This window comes from Rhineura floridana, chromosome 6, assembly GCF_030035675.1.
Source record: "Rhineura floridana isolate rRhiFlo1 chromosome 6, rRhiFlo1.hap2, whole genome shotgun sequence".
Taxonomy (NCBI): Eukaryota; Metazoa; Chordata; class Lepidosauria; order Squamata; family Rhineuridae; genus Rhineura; species Rhineura floridana.
Genome location: NC_084485.1, coordinates 122,440,322 through 122,462,657, shown reverse-complemented (window position 1 = coordinate 122,462,657; position 22,336 = coordinate 122,440,322). Strand labels below are relative to the sequence as shown.

At 42.1% G+C, this 22,336-nt stretch overlaps 1 protein-coding gene across 4 annotated transcripts in view; it reads left to right on the top strand.

Moving 5' to 3' along the window:
• Positions 1-22,336, top strand: part of LOC133387892 (divergent protein kinase domain 1A) — a 185,935-nt gene that overhangs the window by 17,161 nt on the left and 146,438 nt on the right. The window contains exons 2-5 of one of the 4 annotated variants that reach the window (XM_061633682.1): positions 10,444-10,578; positions 15,373-15,480; positions 16,850-16,930; positions 20,447-20,623. In XM_061633682.1, the coding sequence (XP_061489666.1) occupies positions 10,444-10,578; positions 15,373-15,480; positions 16,850-16,930; positions 20,447-20,623 (501 nt within the window). Of the gene's footprint in view, positions 1-174; positions 227-10,443; positions 10,579-15,372; positions 15,481-16,849; positions 16,931-20,446; positions 20,624-22,336 lie in introns of all 4 variants that reach the window. The other 3 variants (XM_061633684.1, XM_061633683.1, XM_061633685.1) reach the window with 3 other exon arrangements.

The following is a 22,336-nucleotide window of genomic DNA, read 5'->3' as shown; positions in this document are numbered from 1 at the left end:
AGATATTGCTTATCTGACCAAGTTACAATATTAAATGCTGGAAATACTATTTAACAATTAGTTTAGAATTACATCTTGTGCTCTGTGCAACATAAATAGGATTATAGATGATGAAATGCTTTTTTTAGAATTTACCAGACCATGTTTTACTTAAAACTAGTTTTGTAATTCCAGCTTCTTTGGGGAACTAGAATTTCTCTCACCCCAGTGACCAGCTGAGTGGCAAGTAAGTAAGCATGACCCTCTCCCGCCCCCATCTGCTTGCTTGTGCTACTCCTGGTAACCACCATAGAATTCTTGTGCATGCTCCTTAGCCACGGGACTCAAGGTGTTGGTCATCTCTTATTTCAGAAAGGAAGCCAAGACTAGCTATATTCAGAAATCTGTGTTGTGTTTTCCCTGGTGGTGGTAAGAGAGCAGGGGGCAAATTGTGACACTCTCTGGCTGCATTTCCTGTTCTGGTTCCGGCAGCAGAGTAGGCAGAAGATGAAGGATTTGGGTAACCAAAACAAGGGGATGTGCAGCAGCCCTTATATTAAATTGCAAGGCAGCTCTAAAGTTCTTTTGTAGTCCAATAATATTCTAATACAATAGCTCAAAGCACTACATCTTAGTATTTTTTCTCTCTGACTAGGTCTGGTACTAATATCAGTGTGCTCTGGAACCCGTCCAGACTTGACTTTTGCCAGAAATGGTGCTATTTGAGATGCATCCCACATGGTGGATAACTAATTACCATGCAGTTCACACTGTTTAACAGAATACTGACTCTGTAAATGCCTTGCTAGGTAGTCGTCATTTGCATTTTCTTTTTCTTTCTTTTTTTGGTTCATTTCCAAGAGGATTAGTGGGAATGAGGAGGGGGGGTAAGGGAAAGAAAAGCATGTGGTGGCACTGAAACAATTTTATTCTAATGTCGTAGTCTTTTCAAAATCTTGTTTTACAGTAGTTGCCTTATCATGACTGCTTAAAGCTTTCTGGAGAGCTGATACAAAGTTGGCTTGTGTACCTGTAAATAACCTCCTATCATTTAACCTATCAAAACCATTTTCTGTAGTATCCATAGTGGAATAAGTTTTTATATTGAACATGTTGTTGTTGTTGTTATAGTTTATTTATATCCCGCCTTATGGCGAAAAGGCCCTCAAGGCAGCTTACAAGAAAAACACAAATATAAAAATACTTCAGTAAAACAATACAATTTACAAAAATTAAATAACAAATAACATTATTTTAAAAAGCAGCGATTACAACTTCCAGTGAACATACAGGGTGGTGCAGGCACCTGGAGCGGCAGAAAATCTCAGGTTGCCCCCAACAAAGCTGTGAGTTGGTTCTCTCTCATGTTAAGAATGTGTTAAAGTAAAAAGCCTAATTATTTTAAGGTCACATCAGTGGAAGTACTCTGGCCAACTGGTTTCTGTGACATCTGGTTATTTAACTTGTTTTGTTTTAAAATCATTTTTTGTTAATTATTATCAAACAGAACATTTTTCACAGTACTTGTAGTTGCAGTCATTTACAATGCATTGCATTTTTGTCTCAAAAATATAAAAGGAAAAAGGAATTTCAACACCATAAACAAGAAAAAATAGTTAAATGGTTATAAGGTATTACTTATGGCCTAGTTAAACTTTTCATAATTATCATAGCATATTCTTGGGATTATTTTTAAATAAAATGAAATGGTTACATTCACTTAATGTATTCCAAAAGAAAAGAGAGGTTATCAACCGTATAAACACCATATTGAACTTCTGGGGGACAATTTCTTTGGATATTTTGGAGTAAGAGTTCAGAATCCAGTGGTCAGAAGGTTGACTTGGAATAGCTGTAGGGACAATGATACACTTATCCTGAAAGAGCTATACTAGTTTAGAGTTTCTTGGAATAACTGAAAGTGCTTTTTCTAAATCCTTAAAACCCTACATAGACTGAACCCTAGTCATCTGCAGGAACATAGTCTCCCAAATATTCTCCCCGTGCAAACTTCACTCTCAAGCCTCAGGATTGTCTGTGAAGAGACTCTGCGTTAGGTATCCCATTTATCACAAGTCCAGGGCCTCTTTAATATTGGCATCCTATTTACAGAACACTCCCCTCTCACTTTCCATATTGAGGAAGTTAGCAGAAATATAAATTATGATGGATTTCACTGGTTGTTGATGCTATGTTAATTAGTTGAAATGTTTTTAGTGGATTTTATTGGGTGGTATGTTTATAGTAACTTTTGCATTGTAACTTTTAAACTGTTTGTCTTTAGAAATTTATACTGGAGAGCAGCATATAAATAAAGTCATGTGACACTGGGAAACATGACATTCTCTGTATTAGTTGCTATATTGCCTTCTATAGTTTTCTGCTATGGCTTTAATTGTGTCACAGTTGTGATTTTCAGTAGGATTTATATACACAGTAAATGTGAAGTTAAGTTTCTTTAGCAATCTCTCAGTTTTTCTAAACTTAGTTCACATGCACTTAATAGGCTTGGAATTTGTCTGCAGTTTTATTGTTCATTCTTGCATGCCATAGATACCTGTTCTGTCTTCCAATCTGACTTGCTTCAGAATTTTTTTGTGGGGAAAGGTGATACCATCTGGTACTTCCAGATTATTGTTCTGGTTATTATGGGTTAGTTCACCTTTTGCTATAAAAGCTGTTGTGATGCTGGACCAGTTAATTAGTTTTATGGAGTAAGTGCCTTTCCTGGTGTGATATCTTTATAGGTGAAGAAGACAATGAATAGTGGGTGAAAAATATTTTAAATAAATAATAAACAGATGGATGCAAATGGTATATTTAGCTTCTTTCCAATGGACCTAGAATCTGTTTCAATGTAACTTGTCTAATTGTTCAATTCCGTGTTAAGAGTTTTGTCAGTGACCCCTGCTTTGAACATAATAATTACCTAAAAATGTGATTGGTACACCTATAGACCCAGTCCCAGGCTATGGTCCGAAGAAACATAAGGCCAGCTCCTAAGCAGGGTCAGGTCTGGTCAGTGCCTGGATGGGAGACTGCCGGGGAGCCGTATGTAAGCCAAGCCGCCTTGGGTTTCATGAAAAAAGAAAGGCAGGGTATAAATGTAATAAATAAATAATAAATAGACAGAGCCAAAAAAGAGTCACAGCATAAGTAAGCAACTTATAGATGAATCCTATGGAGAGGGAGATACCATTAAAACTGTGGCCAAAAAAATGTTGTTGTTTTCATAAGGGGGAATAGTGCAACTTGGCTCACTTTCTTACTGGAGGGAGAGAAGGGCATTAAAGCCCATGATTTTTCCTTGAAATGTGAGGAGTGAACTCTCCAACTAGTTTGCCATGGACAGGGCTGGCCCCAGGCATGCCAGGGCCCTTGGGCATCAGCTTGCCCCGGGCCCCAGCATGTGCACATGTGTGTGCATGCATGCAGGGGGCCCCATGCCCCCCCACCTACCTGTCTCTGCTTCCCCTTCCCCTGGAGCTACAGGGGCCCATGAGGGGCCCTCTGCTCCCCTTCCGCAATCCACGGCAACAGCTGCGGATCGCAGGGCAGGAGCTTCCACCTGCCCACCATTCCCTCGCCCCACCTACCTTTCTCCTGTCTTTTAGCATTGCCATTAACCAAGATGGCGGACACAGTTTCCCTAAGGGGATGAAGCCTCCACCGCCATCTTGGTTGATGGCACACACGCGCATCTCTGCCGTCAACCAAGATGGCGGCAGGGGCTTCAGCACCTTAGGGAAACCTCGGCCTCCATCTTCATTAAGGGCAATGCTAAAAGGCAGGAGACAGATAAATGGGGCGAGGGAATGGTGGGCAGGCGGAAGTTGCTGCCCTGCGATCTGCAGCTGTTGCCGTGGATCACAGAAGGGGAGCGGAGGGGCCCGTCATGGGCCCCTGTAGCTCCAGGAGCCCTCAGGCCAGTGCCCCACCTGGCCTCCCTTTAGAACCGGCCCTGGCCATGGATGATCAAGTCAGACACCTATTAACTTCAAACACATCCTTTGTTATGTATGAATAGTGTGTTTTGAAGGCCTTGTTCACACATTACATTCAGTGAGTGTACAGTCTATGCACCTGGGTACTCAAGTCATTGAGCTGTACACTCGTACAGTTATTTACTCGTACAGCAGGAGCCCAGGGCAGCAAACAAAAGCGCTAAAAACACATAAAAACATCATAAAAACAGACCCTAAAATACACCAAAACAAAACATCTTTAAGAACATTTTTTTAAAAGCATTTAAAACATCTTTTAAAAAGGGTTAAAAAGTTATTCACTTGTAACATTCAACAAATGTACAATCTCTGTTATATTCACATTTGCTGCCAGGAAAAGAAAATGGCTTCAATGACACTTATTAAATGCGCCATTGAAGCAATTCCCTTTTACTGGCAACAAGGCAAGGCATGCTGGGTCTGTTATACTTCCTGAAACTGTTTCCTATCAAGGCTTACATTCAATAGAAAGAGTTTTGGCAGAAAGGGGGATGTAATTTAAGCTTTAAAATTAAAACACCAACGTTTAAAAAGAAAATACCAACTTCTGTAACTATGATAATTATAGCTATTAAAACATTGTCTTTTTCATTGCATGTTATTCTTAAAAACAAACCACTGAGCTAAGAATTATTATTTTAAGTGAATATATTGTGTGACTTGCTCTGGTTAGTGGATCTTGGGTTTTTGTGATGATGATGATGATGATGATGATGATAATAATAATAATAATAATAATACCACAAAGCTGAAGTCTAACCATCTGATCTAGAGTATTCCAACCTACAAGGCAGGTTTGTGTTACCATAAACCCATGTGATGCAGCTGCTTCTAGTAACAGTTTCTAATGGAGGCAGCAATTACCATGTGTCTAACTATCATGTGTGTCTAATTTTGATGCATGGCACTTGATGCAGAAGGTGAGAGCTGCACAGAGATGAGCAAATCCACAATTGCTTTCTTCTCAGTTTCTGGGTACACAGTAGAAAGGTGACACTGCTTTTTTGAGAATGCCTTTTTTTGGCAATGTTTTGAAGTCTTACCTCTGCTTTTGTAGTTTCATTCTTGTAAGCACTCCTTTGAACCATGCTACAACAACATGTAAAGTAGGCCTGTGTCCATACAAATAACTTAGTGCAGGCGTGGCCAAAAGGTAGATTGTAATCTATTGGTAGATCCCTGGGATATTTGTTATCAGTTGGCAAGAGCTTCTGGCTTCCAGTGGTTTAACAATAGCAACAAAAGGACACAACCTGTCTGGAAACTTAACAACTGAAATTAAGAGTGCTTGTGGAAACTAGGAATAGATCTAGGCGTGGAAAGACTGTGAGCTAATCTCAGTTCTCATAACCCTGTGCTCAGCAACTTCTCGGAGACACCAGGTTCTGTCATACTAGATGTATGTCTCAGAGCTTGGAAAAGTTACTTTTTTGAACTACAGCTCCCATCAGCCTAATCCAGTGGCCATGTTGCCTAGGGCTGATGGGAGTTGTAGTTCAAAAAAGTAACTTTTCCAAGCTCTGTCTTGCAGCTGGCTGTAATTGGTGGCCCTTGGGGTTCTAGTAAAACACAGAGTAGAACCCAGACTCTACAACAGCAGTGGTCTCCTGGTGATGGCAGCAGTGCCACTCACTGAATGGGAATGGGGCAAGGTGTCTGCAAGTTCAGGGTTGGTGGCATCACCATCACATACCTGCAGGCTGCTGCTGCCTTCCACCAAAGTACCCCCAACCTTGCCATCTCAGTGCCACTGCCATTCTTCACCCCCCCATGTGTCACTGCTGACCTATGCCATCAAATTATTGGAAGAGTACTGGCTATATTTCTCTCGACTTTTAGGAGGAAATGTAAAGCACACAACAGAATGGTCGCCCTGTACGATGACCTATGTCGGGAAAGAGATAGAGGGAGTGTAACTCTGTTGATTCTCCTTGATCTCTCAGCGGCTTTTGATACCATCGACCATGGTATCCTTCTGGAGAGGCTCGCGGAGTTGGGAGTTGGAGGTACTGCTTGGCAGTGGTTCCGCTCCTACTTGGCGGGTCGTCTCCAGAAGGTAGTGCTTGGGGAACATTGCTTGACACCGCGGGCTCTCCAATATGGGGTCCCACAGGGGTCAGTTTTGTCCCCCCTGCTTTTTAATATCTACATGAAGCCGTTGGGAGAGGTCATCAGGAGTTTTGGAGTGCGTTGTCATCAGTATGCTGATGACACGCAGCTCTACTTCTCCTTTTCATCTTCTTCAGGTGAGGCTGTCGATTTGCTGAACCGTTGCCTGGCCGCGACAATGGACTGGATGAGAGTTAACAAACTGAAGCTCAATCCAGACAAAACTGAGATGCTGTTGGTGGACGGGTTCTCTGATCGGATGGTGGATATATACCCTGTCCTGGACGGGGTTACACTCCCCCTAAAGGAGCGGGTTCATAGTCTGGGAGTCTTTTTAGACTCTTCCCTCTCACTTGAGGCTCAAGTAGCCTCGGTGGTTAGGAATGCGTTTTACCAACTTCGGTTGGTAGCCCAGCTACGTCCCTATTTGAGTAAAGAGGACCTTATATCAGTGGTACATGCTCTGGTAACCTCACGTTTGGATTACTGTAATGCGCTTTACATAGGACTACCTTTGAAGACAGTTCGGAAGCTACAACTAGTGCAAAATGCGGCGGCCAGATTGCTGACAAGGACCAAGCGGTCCGAGCATATAACACCTGTTCTGGCCAGCTTGCACTGGTTGCCAATATGTTTCCGGGCTAGATTCAAAGTGTTGGTATTAACCTATAAAGCCTTATATGGTGCGGGACCACGATACCTTGCGGAACGCCTCTCCCAATATGAACCGGCCCGTGCACTACGTTCTGCTACGAAGGCCCTCCTCCGGGTTCCAACTCACAGGGAGGCCCGGAGGGTGATGACAAGATCTAGGGCCTTCTCAGTGGTGGCCCCCAAACTATGGAACAGGCTCCCCGAGGAAGTACGCCTGGCACCGACTCTGCTCTCCTTCCGGCGCCAGGTCAAAACCTTCCTATTCTCTGAAGCATTTTAAGTTACACTGATTTACTTTTAAAAATGTTTATTGTATTGGATTGTTGATTGTATTTTAGTATTATTTTGTTATTCATTGTATTTTTATGCTATTTTATGTTCACCGCCCAGAGAGCTATTGCTAGTCGGGCGGTATATAAATTTAATAAATAATAATAATAATAATTTGATTTCAATAGGTTTTAAAAGAGCAAGGAAGAAAAGTATAGTGGGGTAATTCCTATTGTACTTTATAAAGGTACTGTAGTGTGCAGGTTCTGCAAAGGCCAGTGTGGTGCCGTGATAAGACTGTTGGGCCAGGGCCTGGGAGACCTTGGTTCAAATCCTCATTCAGCCATGAAACTCACCTTCTCAGCCTAAACTACCTCATAGGGTTATTCTGAGGATATATTGGGGAGGTACAGGACCATGTATGTCACACTGAGCTCTTTGCAGGAAAGTTGAAATATAAAGGAAACAAGGCATTAAATAAAATTAAAGCTGCAATCCTATGCACATTTACTTGAGAGTAAGCATGATTGAACAGTGAAAGTTACTTTGAGTAAACGTGCTTGAGATTATGTTAAGACACAAGGGATAACTATTACCCAAAGTTTCTCTTATTTATTGATTACTATAATTTCTGAGCAATGTGTTACCTAGCCATTATTTTATTATTGCAGTTGTGATTGCAGCTATTATTGATTACATGCCACAGGGGTTTGGAGCAAGCTTAAAGCAGACTTTTTGGAACCTATTTGTGGCACAATCTTGAAGAGTAGCTGTGCTACTCCATAGCAAGCAACAATAAGTTGTATGATGACACATTAGGGTTGCCAGGTTCAGGGCCTGAGACTGATCCTGTATCTTTAGGAGAAGACAAAGTCAGTCAACTGCAGGTGTTCTTGCAACCCTATAATGGGAAGAACCACAAGGTGGAAGTCTCCCTTCCCCCTGCACAACTTTTAACGATACGGAAGACTTCCCAAGAGGTCTTCCGTATCTTTAAAAGTTGTGCAGAGGGAAGGGAGAATCCCACCTTGTGGTTTTTCCCATTATAGGGTTGCAAGAACACCTGCACTTGGCTGACTTTCTCTTCTCCTAAAGATACAGGATCAGTCTTAGGCCATGAACCTGGCAACCCTATTCCACCTTCTCTCACTTATCTGAGCCCACAAGGGCCACACAAGCTCTCCTTCAGAGTCTTAGGGTTCCCCCCCAGCTTTTCTCTCCATTACCTCTCTGCTGTCCTTTCACCTCTTCCTACATTCTCCTCAAAGTGATGTTGCAATCCTATCCCAACCCCACATACCTGGGAGTAAGTCCCATTGAGCTCAGTGGGACTTACTTCTGAGTAAATATGGCTAGGATTTTACTTTGAGCAGAGACATAGAAACATAACCCTCCAAGCTGTTTCATCTATGGGGCTGGAATCCTAACCCTTCTTACCAGGGAGTAAGTCCCATTGAATGGAATGGGATTTACTTTAGAGTAGGTATGGTTAGGATTGCATTGTGAATGTAAACAAAACTTTTTTTAAAAAAACACTAATGATTTAGACAGTCCATGCTGAAGTCTAGGTTCCCTGACAGGGAGCTCTCTTTTTTTTAGGCAATATCCTAATTCCCCTTATCTGCGAGTAAGCCCCATTGAAGGAAGTGGGACTTACTTCTGAGTGGATATTTTTAGAATTACAGTGTGAGCCTCAGAAGATGTTCCCTCCTCCCTTATCTCCCCTCACTAGGTTTCTGCTTCCCTGCTTCCTTTTGCCTTCTCTCAGGACAGCAATTTTCCCTTGTCTGAGACCACAAGAGACTTGAACTCCAATTAAGTTTGTAAAGCAAGCTTCCTAGCTTTAGCTTCCCTGACAGAGGCTCTCATGTTTTTGGGCACTCCTAACTCCACTTACCTGGGAGTAAGCCCTACTGAACTCAGTGGGACTTACCTCTGAGTAGACTTTTTAAAAATTGCTGTGTGAGTCCTCCAAAGCTCCCCCCCCCATTTTTTGCCTCATCCTTTCCCTCTTTTCTGTCACATCGGTAATTGGGCGTATGGAACTCAGAATGGAGAAGGGGGTGCAATCCCCATGACTGTTCAGGCTTAAAGGCTAAAGCGGGGAGAGCGCCTCAGCATGAAATTGACATGACACTGACTAGACCTCCCCCCTCCTGTTTCTAGTAAAACCCTTTCTTCCTTTTTCTCTTTTTAAATTAGGTAGTTGGAGACAGGTTGTGTGTGTGTGAGAGAGAGAAATGATGCTGCAATGAAAGTAGCCGCCACCGCCCCCACTGTGTGGGAAAGTCGTGGGGGTAGTTCAGCTTCGCTTTTGCAAAGCCCGAGGGAGTTTGGGTGGAAAGAGTATGAAAGAACAAGAGTGAAGGAAGGCAGTTTACTGGGCGAGTAAGGGGCGAAAGAAAGGAGGGCTGCAGCAGTTCAGGAGCAGCCAGTCGGAAGTTGCTTCTTGAGCCACGGGAAGTAAAATGGGGTTCATGGAGAGTTTAGTGAGAGAAAGGGGAGTATCTGAAGTGACAATCCATCCTGCAGCAAAAAAAATCGGAGGAAAGAGCCTATATGGGAGGAGTGCAGCAAAGCAGAGATGGTTTTTCTTCCACTTATCGCATTTTCAGTGGGTTGCTTTGATTCAGATTTAAAGGGAAAAGCAGCAACACACCTTCCCTTTGTCTGCAATGTCATGTAAACTTTGCAAATTAAACAGGGGTGCAGGTGGCAGCCATCTCATATTAAATCTCCATGTGAACCAGCCCCCAATGGCCATATAGGCCCCTTCCTACTCTACCATTCTATGATTCTAATGGAAAATAAGCATACTTTAGTTTGCTTTAGTGTAAAATAAAGTTCTGTGTTTTATTTTGATTTTGATTTGGACTGAATCTAAATCAGTTTTCATTTTATTTATTACCAAGTATGGAGAACAAGTCTTACGAGGAAAGGTTGAAGGAACTTGGCATGTTCAGTCTGGTGAAGAGAAGGCTGAGGGGCGACATGATTGCACTCTTTAAGTACCTGAAGGGCTGTCACATAGAGGAGGGTACAGATTTGTTCTCTGCTGCCCCAGAGGGTAGGACTAGGTCTAATGGTTTTAAGTTGCAGGAGCGTAAATTCAGATTGGACATTAGAAGGAACTTCTTGACAGTAAGGGCAGTTCGGCAATGGAACCGACTGCCTAGGGAGGTGGTGGGATCCCCTTCGCTGGATGTCTTCAAGCAGAGGCTGGACAGCTATCTGCGGGAGATGCTCTAGCTGTGGATTTCCTGCTGTGAGCAGGGGGTTGGACTCGATGACCTACAAGGCCCCTTCCAACTCTATGATTCTATGATTCTAAGTTCTTACTAGCACAGTGGAATTAATATATGCAAGATGTCCTAACATATAACTGAAATCATTCCTTTTTTCTTGCCACCCCTGTCTCTACCTCAAGGTTCGATTCTCTTACATACGGATGAAGTATCTCTTCTTCTCTTGGCTAGGAGTATTTATTGGCAGCTGGATTATTTATGTTCAGTACTCATCTTACACAGAACTTTGCAGAGGGCATGACTGCAAGAAAATAATAGTAAGTAATTTCTAATTTTTATTTTCATTTTAATTAAACATTATTCTGTTCTAATGACCAGAAAATTAACAGACTAATAAAGCAACAGTCTAGGCACATAAAGTTCAGCAAACACTTGGTCAAAAAAGTATATCTTTAGATAGTGCTTAAAACTCGGAAGGGAGTGCCATAGCCTGAGCACCACCATCAAGAAGACCCTGTATTTTGTTGGTATTCTTTGTTTGCCTTCTTGAGTATTTTTTATAAGTATAGTAGAAATGACTAAGTGAAACAAATAACCATTTAAATGTAACTTTGTACATTTCTTAGCACCGGTTTTGCAGCTGATTTTGCATTGACTCAGAAAAAAGCCTCACTGAGTTCCAAGTATGCATAGGACTACAGCCTTAAATACAGTATTTAATAATAAGTAAAAGTATTTCACAGCAAATGTTAGTAGCCTTAACAGTGCTATCATGCAGTGGGTGGATTGTGAGCTGCTGCTCATATCTTCCAATGTCTCTAATGGACATACACCTGTAAACTGACAAATATTATTGAAATAGTTGGAACTGGTATAGAACCACCCCATTTTGATAACATATTTTTTTTACTTTTTGCTATTGTACATATGTAAATAGCTTAATTTTCAGCAATGATACTATATGTCAAGATAAGACTCAGGATCAAATGATAAACTTGCTCCTGTGCACTCATTAATTCTTCAAGTTATAAACCCAGATTAATATAAGAACATAAGGAGAGTCCTGCTGGATCATGCCAAAGACCCATCTAGTCCAGCATCCTGTTCTCACAGTGGCCAACCAGATGCTAAGGGAAACCTGCAAGCAAGACCTGAGTATAACAGCACTTTCCCCATTTGTGATATCCAGCAACTGGTATTCAGAAGCATACTACCTCCAACAGTGGAGACAGAACATAGCCATCATGGCTAGTAGCTGTTGATAGTCTTATTATCTTTTAAAGGCATCCTAGATGGTGGCCATCACTATTATCTTCTGGGGGTGAATTCCATAGCTTAACTAAGCACTATGTGAAAAAGTACTTTCTTTTGGTTCATTGGAAAGAAGAAAATGATTAAGATTGCATGGGAATTGCATCCAGGGTTGGGGTAAAGGAAACAGAGGGTGAGCAAAGGGACACTAGAAGGTTACAATAGAATTTAAAATACCTGGCACCATGAGACAAAAGGAACTCTCAAAGTGCACTAGGGTGGATGGATCCTTGATATAGGTAGTTACAGGGATGACAACAGGATTTCCTGGGCCTGATACACTGTATGTGGTTTGGGACCCTGCATTCCCCCGGCCACAAGAGCAGCTTCCCTTGCTTTAACTGCAACATTTCATAGTTCTAATATTTACAGCAAAATACCAAAAAAAGTTTGCCGTCCCTAAACCACACCAAGCAAGAAATACTCTAAATAGGTGCAGTTTTACAACATTGATATCTGAACTCCCAACTACTAAACCTAGTCTACCTCATAGATAGGGTGTTGTGAAGATTAAAAGGGGGAAAGGAAGACCACGTACACATTCTTGAGTTCCTGGGAGGAAAAGCAAGAAATAAATATAGAAAAACAAGCAACAAATGCTCTAATCAAAACACACATGCCACATTTTGCCAACCTTAATAATCAAAAATGAATCCTTGTGTTAAAGTAGAATCTATAGGAATTTTAACCAGCTGCATTTACATTTGTGATTCATTTTGTATTTTATATTTTTGCTTTATTAATAACAGTCCAGGGATGACAAGCAGACCAGTAGTGGCTGGTAGGGTTGCCAGATCAGAACCATCCAAAAACCTGAGAAAATGGGGGTGGGCCCTAGTGATGTCACGGGGCGGGCCCTAATTATGTCATTAAGCATGATACCATACCAACCACAACAAGATTCCTATGAGTAAGGCAGACAACTTAGCATCCCACAACCAGTCAGGATTCATAACCGAAAACCAAAACTAAAAAAATCCTGGCAGCCACTCAGTTAATGCAGAATGTTGCGGCATGATTGCTGACATGAGTGAGATCCTATCTGCACATAATACCTCTGCTCTGAAATCTGCATTGGTTGCTGATTTGCTACCAGGCTAAGTTCAAGCTGTGCTTTCCATGTTATGGGTGCTACATAGTACTTGTTCTGCTCTTGTAAGAAATCAGTCCTGTAAAGTGGCAGCATTTTGGATACTTTGTTCATAGGGTTTTCGTGGTAAGAGGTATTCAGAGGTGGTTTACCATGGCCTTCCTCTGACTTTGGACACATACTTTGGACACATAATGAGAAGACATGATTCATTAGAAAAGACAATAATGATGGGGAAAACAGAAGAGAATAGAAAAAGAGGAAGACCAAACAAGAGATGGATTGATTCCATAAAGGAAGCCACAGACCTGAACTTACAAGGTCTGAACAGGGTGGTTCATGACAGATGCTATTGGAGGTCACTGATTCATAGGGTCGCCATAAGTCGAAATCGACTTGAAGGCACATAACAACAACAAAAAGTGGTAGCACTTACGCTTTGGAACCTTTTCTTTTAAAAAAAAAAACGTTTTTAAAGCTTTTTAAAAAGTTTTTAAACCTTTTAAAATGTTTTTAAAGATGTTTTGTTTTAATATATTTTAAAATCTGTTTTTATGATCTTTAAAGTGTTTTTAGTGCTTTTGTTTGCTGCCCTGGGCTCCTACTGGGAGGAAGGGTGGGATATAAATCAAATAATAAATAAATAAAAATAAATAAACTTCATTCACCCAACCCAAAATTCAGAATTACGCCACTTTAAGCTGTTTTGCAAATGTTTATACTTGTTTTATGATTATTCAAATTAATGCACACCAGACGCCGCAGCAACAGTCTGAGAAATAGAGTGATATGTTTCCCCCACCCAGCCCTCTCAGTGCCAAACCACAGCATTCCCCACCAGCTGCAGTTTTCAATGGGCGCCTCATGTAGAGTGCATTGTAGTAGTCTACACAGGAGGTTATCAGAGCATGGATCACTGAGGCCAGGCTATCCCACAGTAAAGTCACAATGTGTGGTGGAGGGGCTTCCTGATTCAGAGTTCAATTGCTCAGCCACTGAGTTACGCTAGCTTTGAAAAGTAAATAAACAAAAATTGCTTCTTGTGTTAGGATTTTCACAGGAGGTGAATCACTGCCAACGCAAGGCATTTTGCTGCTTGAAAAGGAGCCCAAATCCTCACCCTCCACAATGGAAGAGCCAACATTAAAAAAAAAATCTCGTGGCACCATTCAAAAATTAATTCTTGCCTTCATTTTTCCCACTGATTCTGTTACCTAAAGCAGGTCACTTCACCGGCCCTGGAATGTGTACTTTGACAAAACCTCATTGGCTGGTTCTATTTTGTAAGGGAACTTTAGAGCACTCTCTCTCTCTCTCTCTCTCTCTCTCTCTCTCTCACTCACTCACACTCACACACACACACACACACACACACACACACTCTATATTGCTGTTTCTGTCTTTTCCTAAGAGATGGGGGCAGGGCGATTGAGCTCTTAAACCAGCAGAGAGGGCAGGCAGGGGGAGAGAACGGGGATGGGGAGGCAGAGCGATTGATCGATTGAGCTTTTAAACCAGTGGGGAGGGCAGGTGGGGGGAGAGAACGGCAGTGGGGGGGCAAAGCGATTGATCGATTGAGCTTTTAAACCAGTAGGGAGGGCAGGCAGGGGGAGAGAATGGGGGTGGGGGGGCAGAGCAATTGATCGATTGAGCTTTTAAACCAGCAGGGAGGGCAGGCGGGGGGAGAGAATGAGGGTGGGGGGCAGGGTGATTAAGTGATTGAGCTTTTAAACCAGTGGGGAGGGCAGGCAGGGGGAGAGAGCAGGGTAACACACACACACATACACCATCGTCACTCACCTCCATTCTGCTGCTGCCTTCTCTGTCATCCTTGCCCTGGCTTTCTCCTCCACTGTCCATTTTTTTCTTTCCGGCACTCCGCCTCTTCACCTCCTCCCTCATGCTGCCCAACACAGAGCACGAGGGAAGATCAAGGGTGCGCAGAAGCCCAGTGTGAAGCACATGTCTTCTGTCCACCAATCACAGGAACAGAAGACTTCCACTTGCTCCTCCCCCCCCAATAATGTCCACAAAAGCCGGAGATTCTTGGACATGGGGGCGAGTCTGACTGGAGATCAGAAGAACAAGCGCGAAGCCGGAGTGTCCGGCAGGATGCCGGAGAACTGGTAACGCTAGTGGCTGGGTAGGGGACACTGAAAATCCATGCAATATCACAGTTTTTTCCTAATAGGAAGGAAGGAAGCCTCATTTGTTTCTGAAGAGTTCCTTCTGAGTAAAAAATACCAAAGCCAGCTGATTGTATTTCCTACTGTAAAGGCAGCATACTTGGGGAGCAATGAAAAATGTGGACATGGAGGAAAGTACTTAAACAAGCATTTCCTAATATCCATCCACTGTCAAGCTAGCAGCAACAATTAGCTTCTGCTTTTTCTGCTGCTCTGGGAAGCCCCCCTCCTGAGTCCAAAGTGGAGGTGGTCAGTATTCCTTCCTCTGATTGCATTGTGACTAAGTGTCCTTAGAAACAGCAGCTTTTCTGTATTTCCAGCCTTAGAATGTTGCCTCCACGTTTTACTTTATAATTTCTTCTGACTGATTTTTTTTAATGAAAGTTAAGATTCTGGGGGCCCTGCTGGCTTTTGGCCCACTACATGTGTACCCCCTGTCAGTGACCCTGGGGAGTTGCCTGATCTTTGAAGTTAGAAAATATGGTGATTACTAAACGGTGATCTTCTCTGCCATTTTTTCCTAGTGTGATAAGTACAAGACTGGAGTTATTGATGGATCAGCATGTAGTAGCCTATGTACAAGACAAACTCTGTATTTTGGAAAATGTTTGTCAACCAAACCCAGTAATCAGGTATGACTGCTCTATATTTTTGTCAAGTTCAGAAAAATGTTAAGCAATGATAAACATAGTAATTGAACAACTTTGATATATTACTGCCAGAGGACTTCTGAATCAAAGCCAGATGATGGAATATCAAATTTGTCACTTGAAGAGAGGCACCTTATAGTGTTCTGGTTGGAGTTTTGGGATGGGGGGGAAGATATCTGTCATGAGATGAAACTAATTCCATGCTATATGGGAATGTTTCAGGATGGTGAAAAGCAAAAATGTATTTTCTAAGTATGCCAGACTCCTTCCTGCCTTCCTCACTATATAGCAATGATGGGCTCAAGTTTGGAGATGGCAATAGCATACTACTGTGAGGAGGGGAGCTAGGAGAATGGGAAAGGGAAAAGTTGACCTTTTTCTGTCTCCTTAAATTCCTATCTCACACACATACATCCAAACAGCATGACAAGTTGCCTGTTCAAAGAAGGCTAGACCCCAGAATAGGAGCACCTGTTAGGATTCAGGCATTGCAACATTTTGTTTGCCATTTTTTAACTTCTAGGAAGAGCCTGGATAAAATTATTCTTTGTAATATTTATACAGTTCTATTCCAAAAGAGAAATCTTAATTGCCAACTGGTGTAGAACATTGAGTTACCAATTCACAAGTTGGGATTAACATTGAAACAATGAAATGAGTCCTGTTGGTTAGTTGCAATTAAATTTTAGCTGAGCCTAGATCTTTTTATAGTATTATCTATTTTTTAACAAAATTTTCAGTAATATTTTATAAAGCTAATGCTTCAAATTAACATTTGGCGCTCAGATTTGCTTTAAATTCAAAAATTTAAAGCTTGGTGTCACTAGTAGTTAACTAAAATAAAATTTACATGGGGAAGTGACTTAAAGTCAATGCTGGATTAGAAGAATGTCTTACATTTCTGTATACTGATTTACGCGATAGAGAAAAATACAAGATATTCTTAATCTAAAATGCTTTTTGCCATTTCACATTATTTGCTATGCAAAACCTTAATGCCTCATAAAAATGAATACTCCCATAAATGTGGTGGGATGTAGTGCTGTAGCAGTTATGGCATATCACTGGATAACCATTGTCATTTCATTTCATTTTTAATTTGTATACCGCCTTTCTACATCACTGCACTCAAGGTGGTTTACAACCATAGAAATGTCAAAAATATACAGAAATAATCATACTATCATGACCCTATAATGCTACAAAATACAAAATAATACAAAAAAAGCATAAACAACAAATGTTACAAAAATACATATTACATATACAAATGTTGCACCAATACAAATTACTAATAAATAAAACCAATATCAGTTCCTTCCACTTCTAACATACACACCCTCTCACCTAGGACTCCGGGCATCCATCCTGGCTGTCACCCAGGACCCAAACACAGCTCACCCCCAAAATCTCACAACAAAGAAGGGACCAGGTAACTGCTTACATCAGCATCAAAAACTACTTACATCATCATAAAAACAACTTGAAACTTGTTTTTATGAATAGACACTAAGGTAGATGGCAATTCATGTAAAATATCAAAGTAACGTATAAAATATACAACACATAAAACACCATACAAACAATACAAAATAATCATTAAAATAACTAACTAACCAAAATGAAGATACCTACTTTTCCACCTTTGTTCTAAAGTGGTACAGTCCAGCAACAGACATATCACATGAGGTTGCTGATAGTGTAGCTTGACTCTGTTCAGTTGATCGATGACCTGGCACTAGCCATCACCAGCACCATGTCAAGTAAAATGAACACCAGACACTTCTTCTTAGATGAAGGCATGGCAAAATGTTTAACATCTTACAGAGGGAAGTCCTCCATTTGAACAGCTGTCAGAAGACAGTCTTCTATTTGAAGGGCTGTCTGGTCCAAGTCCCACTTTTTTCTGTCAAGGTTCGCAATCTCAGGGATAATCTGTTGGTGGTTGCATGGAAGCAGTGTGAGGAGCCACTGTAGTACCAGCCTTTCCTTCTCATCTGCTACTCCAGAAGGCTTTTAATAGTAATTCAGTAAATCTTAAAGGTATAGATAGTATTTGCATTCCAATACAGCACATGGACAGATCACTGCTTGCTGAAGTTTAGACTTACAGCGGCTTTTCCCCTCTGCAAGGGTGGGGGACCTGTTAAGTTGGTCCGCCCCCAGAGACTAATGGATTCGGATGGTTTCCAAAGGGCTCTGGGGAGTTTTCAGGCTGACAGGGCTGGCGCTTCCGTTGAAACCCTGGTTGAACTGTGGAATACAGAAATGACCCGAGCAGTTGACATGATTGCTCCGGAGCGCCCCCTCCTGTGTAGAGCTCGTACAGCTCCATGCTATACCCCAGAGCTGAGAGTGATGAAACAATATAGGAGACGGCTTGAGTGCAGATGGAGACGGACTCCTAGTGGATGCAATTATACACTGGTAAGTGCCTATGGTAAGCTGTATTTAGGGGCAGTGAGGGCAGCAAAAAAACAATATTTTACTGCCACTATCAAATCATCACTCTGCCGCCCAGCGGAGCTCTTCAGAATTGTCCAGGGGCTATTACACGCCCCAAGGACATGGTAGAACCATCTGAGACCCGCTGTAATGAATTTGTTAGGGACTTCCAGGATAAAATCTTTAGCATCCTCTAGGACTTAGACTCCAGTGTTATAGCAGGTGAATCAAGCGAGGTATCCAGAGCACAGCCTTGTCCCGATTTCTTGGATGAGTTTCAGTTGGTACAGCTTGAGGACGTTGACAAGGTGCTTGGACAGGTTTGTGCAACCACTTCTGTGCTGGATCCTTGCCCTTCTTGGCTAATAAAAGCTAGCAGGGATGGAACAGCCAGCTGGGCCAGGGAAGTGATTAATGTCTCTCTGTGAGAGGGGGTGGTCCCTGGCTGCCTGAAAGAGGCGGTAGTGAGACCACTCCTGAAGAGACCCTCCTTGGACCCAAAAAATCTTAATAATTATAGGCCGGTAGCAAATGTTCCATTCCTGGGCAAGGTCCTTCAACGAGTGGTTGCATGCCAGCTCTAGACACTCTTGGATGAGACTGATTATCTGGATCCATTTCAGTCGGTTTCAGGGCTGGTTTTGGCAGGGAGGGACTCTGTTGATTCTTCTTGATCTCTCAGCGGCTTTCGATACCATCGACCATGGTATCCTTCTGGGAAGACTGGCTGAGTTGGGAGTGGGAGGGACTGCATGGCGGTGGTTCCACTCCTACTTGGCAGGTCGGCTCCAGAAGGTGGTGCTTGGGGAACAGTGCTCGGCACCCTGGACTCTCCAGTATGGGGTTCCACAGGGGTGGGTTCTGTCCCCCATGCTGTTCAACATCTACATGAAACTGTTGGGTGCGGTCATCCGGAGCTTTGGAGCGTGTTGCCATCAGTACGCTGATGACACGCAGCTCTATTTCTCCTTTTCATCTTCTTCAGGTGAGGCTATCAATGTGCTGAACCGGTGCCTGGCTGCGGGCTAATAAACTGAGGCTCAATCCAGACAAGACTGAGATGCTGCTAGTGGGTAGTTCTTCTGACCGGATGGTGGATGTCCAACCTGTCCTGGATGGGGTTGCACTCCCCCAGAAGGAGCAGGTTCGTAGCTTGGGGGTTCTCCTAGAACCATCTCTGTCACTTGAGGCTCAGGTAGCCTCAGTGGCACAGAGTGCCTTCTACCAACTTTGGTTGGTGGCCCAGCTGCGCCCCTATCTGGACAGGAATAACCTGGCTTCAGTTGTCCACGCTCTGGTAACCTCCAAGTTAGATTACTGCAATGCACTCTATGTGGGGCTGCCTTTGTAGACAGTTCGGAAACTGCATCTTGTGCAAAATGCAGCAGCCAGATTGGTAACAGGGACCAAACAGTTCGAACATATAAAACCAATTCTGGCCCACTTGCATTGGCTGCCTGTATGTTTCCAAGCTTGATTCAAGTGCTGGTTTTAACCTATAAAGACTTACATGGCTTGGGACCACAATACCTGATGGAACGCCTCTCCCAATACGAACCCACCAGTACACTATGCTCAACATCTAAGGCCCTCCTCCAGGTGCCTACTCCAAGGGAAGCTCGGAGGGTTGCAACAAGGGAGAGGGCCTTCTCAGTGGTGGCCCCCAAATTATGGAATGATCTGTCTGACGAGGTGCGCCTGGCTCCATCACTGTTATCTTTTCGGCGCCAGGTCAAGACTTTCCTCTTCTCCCAGGCATTTTAACATGTGTTTTTAATTTTTTTTAATTAAATTGTGTCTTAAATTGTTTTTAAAAGATGTGTTTTCAATTTGTATATTTGTTTTTAATGTTTTTAGTTACTGTAAACCGCCCAGAGAGCTTCGGCTATGGGGCGGTATATAAATACAATAAATAAATAAATAATTTTTTAGTATCTGCTACTATCAATGCAAAATGTAGTACACAGTGGAGAAACTGAGGTCCTCGTACATTATATGACTTTACTGCTAGTCTAATAAAATGCTTTAAAACCTCTGTAAAAACAGTAACAGCTTTTAAATAAGCTTTACAGTACCATACTTTGTACTTTAAAACTAACAGTCCCATCCCTAATACACATCCATTACTCTGAATCTGCCTTCTGTTAGCACCTAAGTATGTTAGTGAGTAGGGCTGTTACTCAATTAAAGAAATGTCAGACGCTTGGTCATCTAAATGTTAATGGATTGTTTATATGCAAATTTTAGTTTTAAATTTGGTAGTCCTGAAGAAGGAAATAATATACTTTTTATATGATTGATGCACACATCAGTGTCCTTCTCTTCTGTGCCCACCAGCACTACTTTTGTATGAAAAGTACGTGTATATATTAAAAAGTATGCTGCCCACTTAATAGAGACACCTTGTTAAAGAAAAGGGGTTTAATTAATTAAGCTAACAGTTTAATCAACTAAAGCTTTTACAGTTCTAGAATCTTTGTATCTTCTGTCTTGTCATGTATAGATGTATTTGGGAGCCTGGGGTAATTTACAAGGTGTTATAAAATGCCAGATGGAAGAAATTGCTCACATTGATCTCAGAGCTGAACTAGAACCAAGGAAGGAAACTATTCTGTTTGATAAACCAACTAGAGGAACTACGGTTCAGAAATTCAAGGAAATGGTCTATGGGCTTTTTAAAGTGAGTATATCCTTTCCTCTCCTTCAATGGTGGCTGCTAAGTTCAAAGTACTGGTGATGTCCATAACCCTCCAATGTTTATATAGGCATTACTTTGGTACTAGACTGAGTGATGGATTAACTGAAAAACTACTGGTCACATAAAGTCAATGGTGAAACTTCAGTTTGGTGGGTCAACTTAAAGAGGTCTGGATTTCACTCTTAAATGGGTAACTGGACAAAATTCACACATCTGTCCAGTATAAAATATTCTAGATATCTCTCAGGGAATAATAGTTGAGATTTTCTCATACTTTTGTGGCTCTAAAAAAAACACCCCACCCCACGATTAGTATACAACAATAAAATCATGCTAATATAGCTGCACCACTTAGTGCAAGGCACGGTGTAGATAGGCAGGCCCACCCTTAGCATGTGCGGGGCCGGGGCAAAAGCATAGTTGCCCCCCCATTCTTTCTCTCTCTATATATATATTTAGAGAGAGAGAGAGATTTTATTTACGAATATATGTAATTATAATATTTACGTATGAGGCTAACAACCTATTAAATACAAATATGATTACCTTCACTTCAGGGAATAGGCCTCTAGTCAACCTGTTCCATACATATCCATTTCTTCACTAGTCTCTCGACATCTGTCTTCCCTTTGTTGATATCTGCTAGATATGGCACTCTATTTCTAGGCATATTTTCCCATCTTTATCTTCCTAACTAAACAATTGAAAACACTTTGTGCAGAACCATTGTTTTAAATATAGAGGATGACAGAATTAATCATTTCTGTAAATGTCTGGGCCTGGCTGCTTTGTTGATGGGCAATTACTTTCGGATTAAAATTAAAATAATACAAATATAAGAAACTATATATTTATTCTCAAAGATTTATTTTCCTTGCTTTTACTTCTGCAAAATGATTAATCAACTTGTCAAAATCTAGATTTTCATAGTTGATGAGCGGCGGCGGCACAGGGAAGCCACTGACTCAGTCACGCAGCAGGCAGGGGATTCAAACCTCCCGCCTAAAATTAGCTGGCTAAGCGCTGCACACCCGCTTCACAGCTGATGAGCGGCGGCAGCACAGGGAAGCCACTGACTCAGGCACGCAGCTGAAGAGCAGGCAGGGGATTCAAACCTCCCGCCTAAAATCAGCTCAGGAAGCGGCTGGCAAGACGGCCGCTGCATGGCTGAAGAGAGAGGAAAAACTCTGCCGCAGCCCAGCTTCTCAGATTGCCAAGCGCGGAGGCCCCGCTTCCCCACTTACTGGTGCCTAGGGGCAGCTCTGTAGATAGGTAATACAGGCTTTGCTTGTAGATGCCTTTGAACCAGAATTGTCCCACTAAAAACATTAGGAATGGAGACTGTGTTAACACACGTGTCTATTTGGAACCTGAGTGTGAGAACCTGCCATCCATGGGTCCCATTAAACACGCCTCCTTGAGAGGAGGGGGATCTTTTGCTAGGGATAATTCAAATGCTTTGCTCTGAAATGTGCCTAAATAATGTGTGTGTATAACCCAAGAAATGCAGGTCCGAACCAGGCTAAAGCAAAGCTTTCTTTTATTGAGAGAAAAGAGAAGAATAGCAATACAAAATTACTGGTTGTATGGCAGCATTGATCATTAATACACTAACCTATTCATAACTCTAAACTAAAGAGATAAAAGGTCCCTATTGCTATAAGATATATCAGGTAGCAGAATTACCTCTCCTAG